General features: G+C 48.9%; 1 protein-coding gene across 1 annotated transcript in view; it reads right to left on the reverse strand.

The window, feature by feature from the left end:
- The window catches only part of LOC128836144 (adenylate cyclase type 10-like), a 64,142-nt gene that overhangs the window by 15,945 nt on the left and 32,556 nt on the right, over positions 1 to 15,641 (reverse strand). The window contains exons 17-23 of the mRNA XM_054026160.1: positions 14,223 to 14,504; positions 12,562 to 12,918; positions 10,603 to 10,683; positions 7,888 to 7,950; positions 5,258 to 5,339; positions 2,781 to 3,012; positions 871 to 978 (exon numbers count right to left, since the gene is read on the reverse strand). Coding sequence (XP_053882135.1) covers positions 871 to 978; positions 2,781 to 3,012; positions 5,258 to 5,339; positions 7,888 to 7,950; positions 10,603 to 10,683; positions 12,562 to 12,918; positions 14,223 to 14,504 — 1,205 coding nt within the window. The remainder of the gene's footprint in view (positions 1 to 870; positions 979 to 2,780; positions 3,013 to 5,257; positions 5,340 to 7,887; positions 7,951 to 10,602; positions 10,684 to 12,561; positions 12,919 to 14,222; positions 14,505 to 15,641) is intronic.

The raw sequence follows: 15,641 nt of genomic DNA on the forward strand, positions 1-15,641 counted from the left end.
TTCAGCAGTAGCAGGGAGTATAAAAATATTCTCAAAAGCAAATGCATTTCTTTGCAATCGATTCCTGTTTTCCAAAATAAATGCCTTGCTTTAAAGTACTGTACCATTGGGAATGCACATATCTGTAATTCCCTCTTCCCTACACCATTTTTTAAAACCCCCACTCTTCACATGCTTAATTTGAAGCATGCAAGTTACATGCTTCATATTAAGCATGTGCTTAAGTGTTTGCAGGATCGAGGTCTAAATGACAACCAGAGACTAAAGTAAAATCCACCCAACTTGGTTTTACTCCAGTTCTACTTCCTACCCTTTACTGCGACTATACAAGAATTGCTGCTTCTTCTGGTGTGCTTTGACTCTTCCATCAGCGTCTTAAAAAAGACTCCAATCAAGGTAAATGGGAATCTTCTGTTTAATAAAATCAAAGCCTTCCTGATGAATTTCTTTGCCAAATTCATTTGGCCCATGTTATAACAGACCTGCAGAGGGGAAGCAAGAGTGAGACAAAGACCGTTTGTTATCAGTCAACTGCATGTTCCGAAATGGTGGGGCTCTCAGCTGCCATTTTCTAGCATGACATCAATGCTGGAGCCAAGGGCGGAGGTGGGGAGTAGAGAGTGGGTTGGGTTAAACCTCATTGAAACTATTGTGTCCTCCACTCCTCATTTAAGATAGCTGTGAGAGACAACTCAGTGGCCCCACCTAAGGCAAAGGGGGCATGCGAGCCCATCCAGTAGTTTGGACTTTTAGTTTTGGATGAGGTTGTACGGACATAGGAGGGAGACACAGGAAACCTGCAATCATCTTCCATAGATGGCCCCAACCAGATACATAAAGAGGTTCCTCAATGTCTTGCTGTCTCCTTACCTCACCCTTCAGTCTGTAGAAGGTAGCTTCCTCAAACTGGTTAATTACAGTCGCTCTGAAGTCCACCGATTTGATCAGATTCTCTGCTGTATTCAAATTGCAAAAGGCCTTAAGCAAAACAAACCACAGAGAAGGGTAGGTGACCATCTGTGCCGCACACTTTCTCCAACCCCACCACCAGCTGAAGAGAAACGGCTGGATTCTCTGGTCTGCTACGGCCACTGCAAGCAGCAGGAGATGGCCAGTGGGAGAATCCCCTCTGCACAGGTGGAGGCAGCAATGTGTCTCCTGCCCCCCTCCTCCCACACCCTGTGGCAGAGGAAGGAGGGAGTGTTCTGAGGGCAAGGTGTGAGCAGAATGGGGTCATAGCAAAGCTTTATGCCTGATCTTCCACTGCTGGAAGCCTAAGCTAGGGTTGCCCTCATGCAGCTATCGCACGCCAGGGCAACATGGCACTGAATCACGGAGCTGCGGCTGTGCATCCCGTCTCTTCGCCACCCTAGCTGTGCTCACACAGGGGTGAATCAAGCCACAAAGCAAAGGGAGCTCTCTTCACTCTGTCTAGGACAGCAACATTGCTTTCTTTCCCCTTGGAGTAACCCAGGAGCTGCCTGCAGAGCTGGGACATAATGCCCATGGGTTTCTTTGACTGAATGTATGGAGGAAATGTAGTACTCAAGGACTGATGGCACTGAGTCCCAGTCACCCTTCAACCCCCCCTCACCCCCCACACAGCCCTGCCAATGACCTTATTCCTGACCTGCGTACCGCCTCCTCCAGGCTATTCCAGTTGTGGGCACCTTCCACAGCTCGGTAACATACTCTAATTCTGACTAGAAGCACCCTATCTCTCCCATGAGCTCTCCATGGTAGAGATTGCTAATTCATATGATGATTTTTGTCATATGACTAATTGTCACCGAGAGACTATGATGGGCCTCCCAAAATCATGTCCCTAATGATCTCCTTATCTTCCCCACCCCCTGTGCCCCAGCCTCTAGAGGACTGGGGCTAGTGCCCTAAACCACCATGCCTTTAAACATTCCTCACTCCCCTCCCACTACTATATTCACTATACTGGGGGGTTGGGTGAAACTGCCTTGAGGCTGGTGCATGTGAGAGCTGGCCTTCACTCCGGACAAATGTGTGAGGCACTCACCTCTTTTCTGGAACAGACAGCCAAAGCGATAGGAACCTCCCCCCAAAACACAGGCCACGGGCAAAGCTGGAGCAGGAGTTGATCCATGTGACCTAAGCAGTTTCCTGGGAGTCTGATAACAAACATAGGGCTTGGGATTGACTGGACTGCACAGGCGTGTGTGGGTGAGAAACACCACAGAAAGACCCAGAGAAGGCAGAAGAAAGCCAGGAGAGCCACAGAAGGACTTGTAGCATGACCCTGAGAAAAAGGTGCAAGAGCGAGAGCGTTGGGACAGAGTGCTGTCTCGAAAGAAACTTGGATCTGTGAGCAATTAACTGTCTCCAGCTGTTTGAGTCCTACAGTGTTCAGGGAAACAGAACTTTATGTACATTCCTTGTAAATCAAGAGGATTGCATCAATGAAATGGCTGACTTAGTTTTTCCTTCTAACAGAAACAACCCACAGGATCCCAAATTTTGACTTAAAGCTCAGGTCAAAAGGGGTAATAATATTAAACTGTATGTATGCTTGTAATCTCTCATGTGCTATGTCTGTGACATTAAAATCCTGCGCCACAGCTCAGGGTCTCTAGCAAAGTAGGAAGGAGAGGCAAGGAAAATGTAGGGCCTAACACTACAGTCTGAAAGAACCAAAGAACGTGTGTTCCTAGATGAAATCTGGGGTAGCCTGCTAATATGGCGAGAAGTAAAAGGGAGACCAACGGAAAGGACGTGAACTCGCATGGGATCAAGGAAGCAAAGCAGCTCACCATGTAGTTGTTTGACAGATGTAAGTAAGCCGCTGCACACTCCAACAAGTAATACAAGCCTCTGGTGTATTCTCCCATCGCCATGCAGTGCCGGGCCAGGGGCACAAAGACAGACTCCACGATGTCTTCACATTCGCAGGATCCCAAGCGCTTGATCTTCTCCCAATCCCTGTCAGACTGATGAATGATCTCGTCCAGCCTTTCCAGAAACTCCTTCTCTATCTTTTCAGCTCTGCCGGAGACAAGATGGCAGAGAAGGGGCAGGATTCCCATGTCACAAGGCTTTCTTGTATATCTGTGTTTGGCAGAATTCACAGTTCTAATTCCCTGGTGCTGTTTTTATGTTGTTCTTGTGACCCAGGGGATGGTGCTCTCTGTCCCTAAACTCCTAGCCCCTCCTGTGCCTTTATGGCACTGTACTGGAGGAAGACTATGGTATTCCTTTATGCAGGGCAAGTTTAAGGCAATCTGCGACTCTTGGCACACCCCCACATGGGGTCTTGTGGCCACTAGAGGATGGACATGTGGCAATGCTCCCCCACCACCACCTCCACCAGACATGGCAGAGCCCCCCTTCTCCCTTGGCCCTGCCCTGTCTGCTGTGGTGTGGGCTCAGGCAGCATCCTCCCTAGCTACAGTGGCTGCTGTTCCCCTGCAGACTCAGGCAGACGTCACATCCCTGCATCAGTTACTCTCCCTTCTGTTTTTTCAAGTTCTTTTTTTTTGCAAGATCTGGAAACAGATTTCTTACAAATGAAAGCTGAGATGCAGACGTCATTGCAGGATTTCTGGAGGGAACCCAGGCCCACGGCACAAGCCTGTGACATTAGCCAGCCTTGGCACCCTGTGCTTTTGGCCAGGATGCAGGCAGCCCTTTCCCTGCCTTGCTTGAGAAGACAGAACTCCATCGCCTCTGACAGCACCAGCACCTAATCCCTCCTAAACAGAATAACCGAAACCATTTCAGCTTGGAGAGCTTCCTGTCTCTTAACACGCCAGAGAGAAAGCGGAGCACAAAAGTTGGCTAAAATGTACCTGACTGAACAGCGGCTCTACAAGATAACTTTGTAAGCAGGCCTGAGTACCTTCCTTTGGATAGAAAAGAAATGTGACCTAATTGATTAATCTGTATCTCCTGCCCTTGGCTCATCTGCAGCAGGACTGTGAACCATAGCTGGCCCAGACAGCATGCAGCTTTCATGACTATCTGTCTTTCCCGAGCAGGACCTTGAAAACGTGAATTGAATGTAAACAGATGGAGAGATGCCTGCCTGAGTCTGCAGAGAGCCTGAAACCATCATTCTGAGAGTGTGTTCTGCCGCATCCATCTCAACCAGGGCTCCATCAACTCTGATCTTCCATGGCTGCACAAGTTGCCATTTTTCCAGGATGCCACAGAAACCACCATTTCTGCCATGGAATTCACTGGTTTGCTGCATTCAGGCACTCACCGTTTTATCTTCCTGACCTGCCAGGACCTCTTGCTCTGCAGATTTCCTCACAACAGAGAGTTATTTCAGTGCACGCTCCCTGCATGGTTCCATAGAGCCAGGGAGTAGGGAAAGCACCAACTCCATGGAACAACACAGGTTGGTGAGCTAACCAGGCTGAAGAATGGTACAACAGCCAAGGTCTGAAAAGATGAGCCACTAAGCCAGCTCCCAGCTTCCCACTTCCCTGGCATCCATTGGGGAAGAGGGCTCTGGGCCAGGCTGGGGCAGGAGCTAAGGTTTGGGGTGTGGAGCCAGGCCACCCAGAGGGTGTAATGAAAAATCCATTCTTGGACTGTTGAAAATAAACAAATTCTACTGCAAGAATGTTTAGCTATGAGCCACGGGGGGATGGGAGGGAGAGTGAGTGGGAATGAAGGGCATTTCCCAGAGAGAGAGAGAGAGAGTAAATCAGGGTCAACAACTTTTCAGAAGTGGTGTGCCGAGTCTTCATTTTTTCACTCTGATTTAAGGTTTCGCGTGCCAGTAATACATTTTAACATTTTCAGAAGGTCTCTTTCTATAAGTCTATAATATATAACTAAACTATTGTTATATGTAAAGTAAATAAGGTTTTTAAAATGTTTAAGAAGCTTCATTTAAAATTAAATTAAAATGCAGAGCCCCCCCGAACTGGTGGCCAGGACCCGGGCAGTGTGAGTGCCACTGAAAATCAGCTTGCGTGCCACCTTCGGCACACGTGCCATAGGTTGCCAACCCCTGGAGTAAATTAATGCTGCTGTAGAATGTAGGAGTCCCATTGTGCCATGGAATGCATGGGGCCCTGACAGTAGGGATGTTCCATTCTGAGAGAGTCCTTCACACCCTCCAAATTCCCAGTCTCCATGGGTATCTTGCCCCCCATCAGGTAATGTCTTCCCCCACAGGTAGCAGCCAAATGCATATATTCCACTCACAACCTCTGGAGCCCCTAGGAATCTATTTCATTGTAAAGTGGTCTGGTGAATGAAGACCTTGTTCCCATACTTAAGATTTTCCTCTGGCAACATCTTGTGTTTCTTTAGTGCCTCTGGCAACATCTTGTGTTTCTTTAGTGCCTTTTCAGTCTCTGGAAAGAAAATCAACCACTGGGTTCAATGCAACATCATATGTCCTGGACTAAGAGCTGCTTTTTACCATTCTCTAGCACTAAGATAATGAGATGAAATTCCATAACATAGGAAATGTCTTCACTGCAGACTTAGTGTGTGACATACGAGGCCAGGAAACTCCAAAGGCCACAGTTAATGGGAAGATAGGGTTACCATATTTAAAAAATAAAAAAAGAGGACACTCCACGGGGCCCTGGCCCCACCCTTTCCCACCCCCGCCCCAACTCCGCCCCTACTCCGCCCATTCCCCAAAGTCCCCGCCCTAACTCCCCCTCCTCCCTCCCAGCCACGCGAAAAGGGCTGCCCAAGCGCTACCGGCTTCACGGTTTGCTGGGCAGCCTCCAGACCCTGCACCCCCAGCCGGCGCTTCCCCAGCACAGCTGGAGCCCGGGAGGGGAAGCGCCCAGCCGGGGGCGCAGGGTCTGGAGGCTGCCCGGCAAACCCGTGAAGCTGGTAGCGCTCGGGCTTTGGGCAGCCCCTATGCCTCCGGACCCTGCGCCCCCGGCCGGGCACTTTCCCTCCCGGGCTCCAGCTGCTCTGCTCCTCCCCTGACTCTTCGGCTCTGTTTAAGAGCCAAGCTGCCCAAGCCAGCGCTACCGGCTTCGGGCGGCCCCCTTGCCTCCAGACCCTGCGCCGCCGGAGCAGAGCAGCTGGAGCCCGGGAAGGGAAGTGCCCAGCTGGCGGCTCGGGGTCCGGAGGCACGGGGGCTGCCCGAAGCCGGTAGCGCTGGCTCGGGCAGCTTGGCTCTTAAACAGAGCCGAAGTCTGAGTCAGGGGAGGAGCAGAGCAGCCGCAGGAGAGGAAGTGCCCGGCCGGTATTTTTCCTGGACATGTTCGGCTTTTTGGCAATTCCCCCCAGACGGGGGTTTGATTGCCGAAAAGCCGGACATGTCTGGGAAAGACCGGACGTATGGTAACCCTACGTGACTGGTGCCCGGGGCCGGGGGCGCAGCTCCAGCCCCGGGGGGACGCAAATCCGGACAGTGCCGGCTCCCCGCAACGCACTGGCGTCCACAACCCCCCCGGGGGCGCCCCCCAGCCCTGCGATGGCTGCCGAGCGGCGCCCAGAGACACCCCCCACCCAAAGGACAGGGGCCCGCGCCCCCCTCCCCCGATGGCTTGCTGCCTCACAGGGGCAGGTTGGTCGCGTCGCAGGGGCCGCTGGGAATTGTTATTCTAGGCCGCTCCCCTCTGCCAGCTCTCCCTGGAGCGTGAGGCCCGGCCGGACTACAGCTCCCAGCATGCCCTGGGCAGGAGCCGAGTGTAGCACCGAGATGATGTCACAGCGGGCAACCCACACACATAAATTCGGAGATCCTAGCCTCCCTATTTCCCCGGACATGTCCGGCTTTTTGGCAATTCCCCCCCGGACGGGGATTTGGGGACCAAAAAGCCGGACATGTCCGGGGAAATCCGGATGTATGGTAACCCTATGGGAAGAATTCCACCCACCCAGAAATCCTCCAAATGCCAATAGCTTAAAGAGAAGAAACACCCACTACTCTCAAAAATGTTCTTTATGGTCCAGATCTTTAGCTGGTGTAAATCAGCATAGCTCCATTGATGTCAGCACAGCTATACCCACTTACACCAGTATATGATCTAACCCAGTGGTTTTCAACCTATTTACCGTTGTGAACTGCATATGTAGCCCACAATGTGTTATGTGGGCCACATCCAATACTACCTCTACGGCCCTGAGGATGTCACATGGGCCGCAGCTCTGTGCGGACTGGGCCACAAGCAGCCCGCGGGCCGCAGGTTGAGAACCACTGGGTGGGTTTTTTGCCCAGACCTGTTAGTCCATAATGCACTTCATCAAACTGTTAAAGGTTCTTTTCAGTGCAGCATTTTAGGTTTTGGCTACACTAGCACTTTTGTTGGCAAAACTTTTGTTGGTCGGGGTGTGTGTGAAAAACCACGCCCCGACTGACATAAGTTTCACCATCAAAAGCGTCGGTGTGGACAGGGCTATGTTGGTGGGACAGCATCTCCTGCCGACATAGCTACCACTGCTTGTTGGGGGTGGTTTAATTATGCAGATGGCAGAGCTCTCTCCCCCCAGCATAGAGCGGCTACACGGGAGACCTTACAGCAGTGCAGCTGCAGCGGTACAGATGTGCCGCTGTAAGGTCCCTAGTGTAGACATAGCCTTAGTTAGTCAGAGGGAAGGGGGAGAAATTCAGTTCCCTCTAGTCACCTATTTTTGTTTGTTGCTTTCTTTTAAACAGTATTTTTCACTCCTGAATTTTTCAGGCTAATATATGATGCTGAGGAGGCAAATTTTGCTCTCCGTTACAAAGATGCAACCCCCATTGAAATCAGTGGAAGTCCTATATCTAATAAAGCTGTGATTTGAGCTAGACAAGCACAGTTCTGTTTGGGTTAGAAGCTGTTATAGTCAAGCATGAATTTGGTCTTTAATTTCTCACTGCTGCACTGACTGAGTCTAAAAAAGAACCCATGACTCGTCTGTTACATTCCAGGAAGATAAGCTTGAATTTACCTTTCTCAATGTCTTGTGGAAGTAATAACTCTAACTTCTTGGAGAAAGTAGAGGTAGTGATGTCTGAAATTCAGAGAACAAGGGAGAAGGCATATCTAAGAGTGCTTGCTGCACACATCCTTTGTTAAAGACAAATGGTTCTCATACATGCTGCCTACATAGAGAATAATCTTTACTGGCATTGGGGATCATGAAAATTTCAGGAGATGGTTGCCTGGACACAGAGATCCTAGTCAAGGGTGCACCCGCTCAACATGAAAAAGAATCAAAGAATAAAGTTCCTCTGAAAAGCAACCTTAGAGTCATCACCTGCCTTTGCTTATTGGAAAGAGAGTGTGATGAACTTTCATCGTGACCCCACCTGCAGTCTGCAGCTGAGAAAGAGAGTGCTGCCTCCATGAAAGTGGCTACCATCCCAATAGACTTGCCATTGGACATTAGCCATTTTCTGTTGTACTCTTTTGTACATGACGACTTGAACGCTCCCTTCCTTTCTTTCTGTAAAAGGACCACAACCAGCATAGTATGACTGTCTTTTGTATGACATATTAAACTCAGGTACTGACCATTCATGGTCATGAAAGATTTCATAGCACTTTTCTCAAAAGTTAGAGGTGGCAACCGTGATGTCCTGACCTAATTTCTTTGTGGAAATGTACATTCGGCTTCATAAACACTTTTTGGAGTGTCATTTGAAATGGTTATTCCTTCCCTCCTACTCCTTAAAACACCCTGTTGGGTAATGTTGCTGACACAGAGTAGTTGCAGTACTCCACCCCAGAGATGGCTGCATTTCTTGGTGGGTGAGTAATCCATGTTTAAATAAACTGTAAAACATGACGCCATTGAAAGACACTGTATAAATACTGTAGGAAGTTTTACTGTATTTTCAGTGCCCTGTTTGGCCCTATTTTATTACCACAATAAGCGTAATGCCCCTACTCCATTTGTTACATTCTTAGATCTGGTGCGATGAACAGCTCAGTGGTGTAGGGGAGAATATATAGAGAGAGGTTTAATTATTATCACAAAACACCACCACACACGGTAGCTTTAATCCACCTAACTCCTCTTTTCATTAAGAACTAAATGTCCAGTTCTTTCGCAGAATCTGTGCAAAGCTGTACGTTCTCATAAATGAACATACTAGGTCAAATTCACTTTAGTCCAACTCCACTGAAGTAGGCTTACTCTTCTCTTAAATTATTTGCAATAGGTTTGGTACATATTGCACATATTTTCCTACTCGTACTGTGACCAGCAGCATTCTTTCGAGAGAGCCAATGTTTCAACATTCAGACTGCCTGAACTGAAGCAGGCTGAAAGGAATGACCCAAACTGGAACTTGATCAGAACACCTGGGCTTGGATCCTTCTTCTTGCCTCACTTGCCGTAGGATCTTACAGAGCTCAAGTTTACATTTCATCTGAACAATGGGAAGTCTCCAGCCGGGCAGCAATCCCTAGCACCATGGTAGGGCACTGGTTCAGTACTGACTCAGGGGACTAGGCCTCAACGGTATTTAGGCACCGAGCTTCCATTGAAATCAATGGGAGTTAGATGCCTAAATACCTTTGAGGGGCTGGGCCACAGTCAATTCCTCCCTGCAGGGCCGGCTCCAGGCACCAGCCAAGTAAGCTCGTGCTTGGGGTGGCACATTGTACGAGGCGGCAATCCGCCCAATCCTAGAGCAGCACGGCCGCTTTTTGTTGTTGTTGTTGTTGTTCCGCTCCGGCCGCCCCCACCCCCCTGGGGCACATCTGTAGCGCTGGGAGTCCCCCTGCACCCTGGCTCCGGCCACGCCGCAGGTTTTTTTTTTTTTTTTTTTGCTTTGCCGTTTTTTGCTGCCCCGTTTGTTTTCTTTGTTTGTTTGTTTTTGTTTTGTTTTTTTCGCTTGGGGCAGCAAAAAAGCCTGTGAGGGGGCTTTCTCCCCATCACCTGCAAGGCAAGGGAAAGAACCCCAATTAGTCATACTCCACACTTGGGAGTGATTAACTAATTGCCGCCTGGCCAGAGGAAGCAGAGCAAGACATTTTAAGTAGACTGAAGGTGCTCAGGTGGGGACAGACTACAGTGGACACCGGTTTCTGATGGAGCAAAGCCCTAGCAGCAGGGTTAACAGACAGGAAGCACCAGAGGAAGAACTCTACAGGAGTGGGTTAGGCCTCTGCAGGAGAAGTCCTGAGGCAGGGCCAGCAAGGGAACTACAGTGGACCCTGAGGCTGCAGAAGAGGTATTAGTTTGAAGATCTGATTGGCCTTTCATTTGGACTTCTTCATGTTATCCCTGAAAGGGGTTTAAATTTCCATGTGCCTTGGTCAGATGGCCATGCCACAGCGTACCCAGAAGGGGCGAAGAGGAAGCCTGAGAAAGGCCATTGAAGGGCAGGGAGTGAGCCCAGTAGGTGAGGCCAGAGACAAGGACCCTGTGCAAGGCAGCATGAGGGGTGCCCACTAGGTGAGTATGTGCTACTAGTACTACACTGCCCTTGAATCCTTCTCCACTCTCCATACCAATACTTTACCTGCCTCTTTCATTTTCTTTTTTGTGCTCTGTCTCATACCTTCACCCATACTATTTCACTCAATCTCTCCCCCTCTCAGCCACTTCCTTTTTCACCCCTCTTTCTCTCCGCAGCTCCCTGGGTTTGAGTGTGGTGGTCTTGCCTCGTTCCCTCCAGGTTACTGTGAGTTCTGTATCTGATGGGACATTTACCTTCACTTGTCATCTGGACACTTTCAGGGGAGCACGTGCTGCTTAGGGAAGCCTCGGCTGTCACAGCTTTTCTCTCCATCCCTGCCAAATCGGAGAGAGAAACACATATTAATAAAGAGCTGTAGAACAACTTCTCATCACTATCCGAATGGCAGTGGCCAGCGGAAGCTAGTGAGCCATTGTGCTAGGTGCTATACTGACGCAGACTACAAAGATGTTCCCTCTCCAAAAGCACTTAAAATCTAAACATTTAAAAGACAAAACTCTAAAGGTTAAGTTCTTACTGGCCGTGAAAAACGCATCACGGGCCGTGAAATCCCTTCCTCCCCATGAAATCTGGTCTTCTGTATAGTATAGGGTAAAAGTACACCAATTTTACAGGGGAGACCAACGTTTCTCAAACTAGAGGTCCCAACCCAAAAGAGGATTGTGGGGGGGGTCACAGTATTGCCACCCTTACTTCTGCCCTGCCTTCAGAGCTGAGTGGTCGAAGAGCAGCAGCAGCTGGCCAGGTACCCAGCTCTGAAGGCATCACCCCATCAGAAGCAGCGCAGAAGTAAGGGTGGCAATACCAAAACCCCCCTACAATAACCTTGTGACCCCTCCACTCCCCCTTTTGGGTCAGGACACTTGCAGTTACCACACCATGAAATTTCAGATTTAAATATCTGAAATCATGAAATTTATGATTTTTAAAATCCCATGATCATGAAATTGACCAAAATGGGACCGTGAATTTGGTAGGGCCCTACCTGTGGGGGTTACACAGCCAGTGCCCGTTGTGCTCTGTGGAACAACTATTATTTGCATTGCCATAGTGTCCAGGAGACCCAGACACAGATCAGGACCCCCCTGTGCTAGGGGCTGTACAAGCACAGAACAAAAGGTCCCTGCCTCAAAGAGCTTGCAGTGGACCAAATTCTGCAGCAGAACTCCCAAATTCCACCAACAGGGTGAATTCCTTGGAAAATTCTATGGCTGCTGAAACAGTCCACAGGGTCCTGATTGAGATGAATGGGACAGATCACACCTCTCTCAGCCATTTTTCCTCAAAGCCATTGTTTCAGGCTCTCTGCAGACTCAGGTAGGTGACACTGCATCTGTTTCCATTTTCTCCATCATCAGAAAGCCTATAAACATATCTGTTCCAACAGGAAAATTCAGATTATGAAGAACAGTTCTGGGGCAAGGACTCAGTTCCCCAGCAAACCCCACAGCCAGGGAATTGTGGAATACCCTAGACCCTGTGTCTAGCTGTAGCTGAAGGCAGAATTTGGGCCAGCCCAGGTTCCGCCTTCACATATTACCAGCCCAGCTAACATAGCCTCCTTCCCTGCACACAGTCCTTCCACTCCACACCTCTGCCTGCTTCTCACGACTCCTTCACAGCCCCACGCTGCCCCCACCACAGTCCTTGACGTTCCCCTACCCTTCAGCTCCTGACACCAGACCTAAAGGATGAGCAGAAATGTGAGGGGGCATGGAAAGGTTACAGCATATGTGGGGGTTGAGGGGTAGAGAGTGGGGATATAGGAAAAACTAAGGGGATTGGGAGAGCCTGGAAAGGGGGCCAGGATGCCTCTCCAGATAGATTTCCCCTAGGGTGGGAGAGGATACAAAGCAGACAGGGCTACTGGAAGTGAAGGAGAAGAGAGCAAGGGACTTGGCAAAGGTGTCTGGTGCATCCAACCAGCTGAGAGCAGAAGATGCCCAGAGGTACACTTGGTCACACCCACTAGGCCCCATGTCTCAGAGAACGCGGAAGCGCAATACACTCCCGTGCAGTATTGGGATGCAGAGCTGCATTGAGGACTGTGCAGTCAGTGCATTGCCTGCATAGCCCCAGTCTCTGCAGCAGCGAGCAAAGGCCTGTGTGTAAGATTCTGCCCCCTCCCGACAGCATGGTCCCTTGGGGAGCCCAGTCCTGGGAGTGCTGTGGAAACAAGGGCTTCCATTTACCTTCAAATGAAGGACCCTCAAGCCTTTTCAGGGTTGTGCAAATGATCAGTGAGGCTGCTTCGCTGAATGGGTATTCCTGGTGCTGCTCAGAAATGTTTTCCTGAGACTCGATGCTCTCCAGCATCATTTCCACGGCGTGGCGGTGAAATGAAATGAAGTCCCCTTCTCCGCAGCGTCTGCATTTGTGAGCCTGCCCTTCTAGATAGCTCGCACACTTCAGATGTAAGGCTTTCTTCTGGCTCTTCAGCCAGCACTCGTAGGCCGCTTCCTGCAGCATTGGCATGCAAAACGCCATGACGCCGCATTGTATCACCAGCTGCTCTTGCTTGATTTGGTTATAAACGGAAGAGCGGATATCTGAAAGATAACGTGGATTTATCCATCCCCTCTCAGCAAGGCCAGCATTTGAGCACACAAGGCTCTGTTTCTGCTGCAGCCACTGATGCAACTGTCCACACTAAAGGTGTAACACGGCCCTGGGGGGTGGGTCATTGGTGGTCGGGATCAAACCTAGGACCACCAGATCTGAAAGCATGAGACATTACTGCCTGAGCTAAAAAATTCAGTCCTTAGCCATGGATATAGCAGGCTCCTCAACCACCAGATTTGGGCCAGAGTTCCACACTGTATGAATTATCACCACTTGGCTATACACCAGCGGACGACAAAATAACCTCATCCACTTTAATTCACGCCTGTTGCTATTGTTGGTGCCAGACTTGCACCGAAATAACAAAAGATGTGAAATAACAAAAGATGTGTGGTGATTTCTGTGCCAATCTGTGTGTAGACAAGCTCTTAGACACTGTAGGGAGAGTTTGGTGGAATCTAGGTGAGGTAGAAGGAGAATAGAACAAAATAAAAAATTCAGGTAAGACATATTAGCTCATACCAGCCCGTTTTGACCTCTGTTCGTCCTCACAGTACGTTAGGGGTTTTTGAATGACTATATTTTAGTGCTTTAATGTATATGCTGCCACATCATGGTTATTATTGTTTGTCTTAAAGTAATTCAACAGAGATCTCAACTGAAATGAGGGTTACATTATCCTGGGACTGCATAAATGCGTAATAAAAGAAAATCCCTGCCCCAATGAGTTTATAATCTACATATGAGTCAGAAAAGTGGGGGACGGGAAACTGAAACACAGAGAGCTGAAGTGACTTGCAGGTCAGTGGCAGAGCCAGAAGTAGAGCTTAGGTTTCCTGTATGTGTCAGGCCAGTTCCCTATCCTCTGGACCCAACTGTCTCTCTCTAGATACCGCAGGAGTGACTTGAATGCATTTACAATAGCATTCCTAATGCTGCAACATTATTGTACAGAATTTTCCTTTATTTTTTTAAAGAAAAAAGGCATTGATGATTACCCTGAAACAGATGCTTCTCGGGAGTTTATTTCAAAGTGTGATGTGAGAGTCCATTGTGTAGGCTGTGACTGTCAATAGATACATTTAAGATGTAAGAAAGTACTAAAAACTACAGGCAAAAAAAATCTAATGACCTGTACAGTTCCTTCCTACTAGAGACAGCCCCTGCACTTTATGCATGTTAACAAGAAGGATTCACAGAGCACTCTGGAAAGATCACCAAGAACACAGACAAGGAGCAGTGGGATTTCAGCACACTCTGATGCCCCCAGTCTCTGGCCAGCTCCACGTACCTGACACTTGTCCAATTGGTCTCACCGTCCCGGGGCAAACAAGTAACTCTGTGGAGGGCATTTCCTGTGACTGTGCTTTCTGGGAGTCCTTTCTTTTATGAAAACACTTGAAGATGTGGGAATCCACCAGGGCTGCAAGCGTCTGATTCATCTTCCTCTTGGTCCATTCGGGAAGGATGTGGAGCAGCAACTCAGTCGTGAAAGTCAGCCCGATGATAGCCGCACATTTCACTACCATCTGCTCCGAAGAGTTCATGTTGTCTAACTCAGCCAGTGCGATGCCTACCGAAAACAAGTCATTCAGTAAATCATCACTTCTCCATGCTGGGTGCTCCCGAGAGACCAAGACAGTAAGATTACAGTGGTTAGCTTTAGCGTTGGGAGTGAGAGGAGGATGGATGTCCTGTCTGGATCCTGTCCTTTTTACCCTACAAATGAACTGACCTGAGGAAGCTAACACGTCAATTATCTCTTCTGAAAGCTGCCTTCACCAGCAACTACTGATAATGGGCAGTTACAGGGAATTCACACACTGGATTTTTGTACTGACCATGAGTTGATCCAGGAGCCACCATAACTGCTCAGTACCTTGATTTGACTGTAGAATTTATTAGGAGGACTGTGTTTATATTAATTCTTAATAGTTTGTCATTTAAATGAGACTTAAAGCGGCTTCCCACAACAGCATCAGAACTCTGCTGCACCGAGCTAGAGTGCCAACTACTGAACTCGAGGCCTGGCATGACTCCAAGAGCAGACCAGCGTATTCAGGGATTAGATTGGGGCAAAAAGAGGGGAGAACCTTTTACAGTACAAACGCCAGAAGAATGCCTGTTAAGCAGACTGTAGTGAGACTGAGTGGCCTCCCTCAAAGCTGGAGAGCAAGGGACCACTACACTCCCCCTAGTGGGCAGGGCTAAATCTGCCACTCCCCCCTCACCAGAAGTCCTGGGGCGGGACAGAAAGTATAAAAGGAGAACCCCAGAGCTCAGTTGGGGCTGGAACACTGGAGGGAGCAGCAGATGTATTTTAAAGAATCCTTATTGAGGTTGCAGGAAAAAAGATCCCGATGTGTAGAAAGAATAGTAAATACGGCAGGAGACCAGCTTGGCTTAACAGTGAAATCCTTGCTGATCTTAAACACAAAAAAGAAGCATATAAGTAGTGGAAGATTGGACAAACGACCAGGGAGAAGTATAAAAATATTGGCATGCAGGGGTGAAATCAGGAAGGCCAAATCACACTTGCAGTTGCAGCTAGCAAGAGATGTTAAGAGTAACAAGAAGGGTGTCTTCAGGTATGTTAGCAACAAGAAGAAAGTCAAGGAAAGTGTGGGCCCTTTACTGAATGAGGGAGGCAACCTAGTGACAGAGGATGTGGAAAAAGCTAACGTACTCAATGCTTTTTTTGCCTCTGTCT

The sequence above is a fragment of the Malaclemys terrapin genome, chromosome 4 (genome assembly GCF_027887155.1).
Source record: "Malaclemys terrapin pileata isolate rMalTer1 chromosome 4, rMalTer1.hap1, whole genome shotgun sequence".
In the NCBI taxonomy this organism is placed as follows: domain Eukaryota; kingdom Metazoa; phylum Chordata; order Testudines; family Emydidae; genus Malaclemys; species Malaclemys terrapin.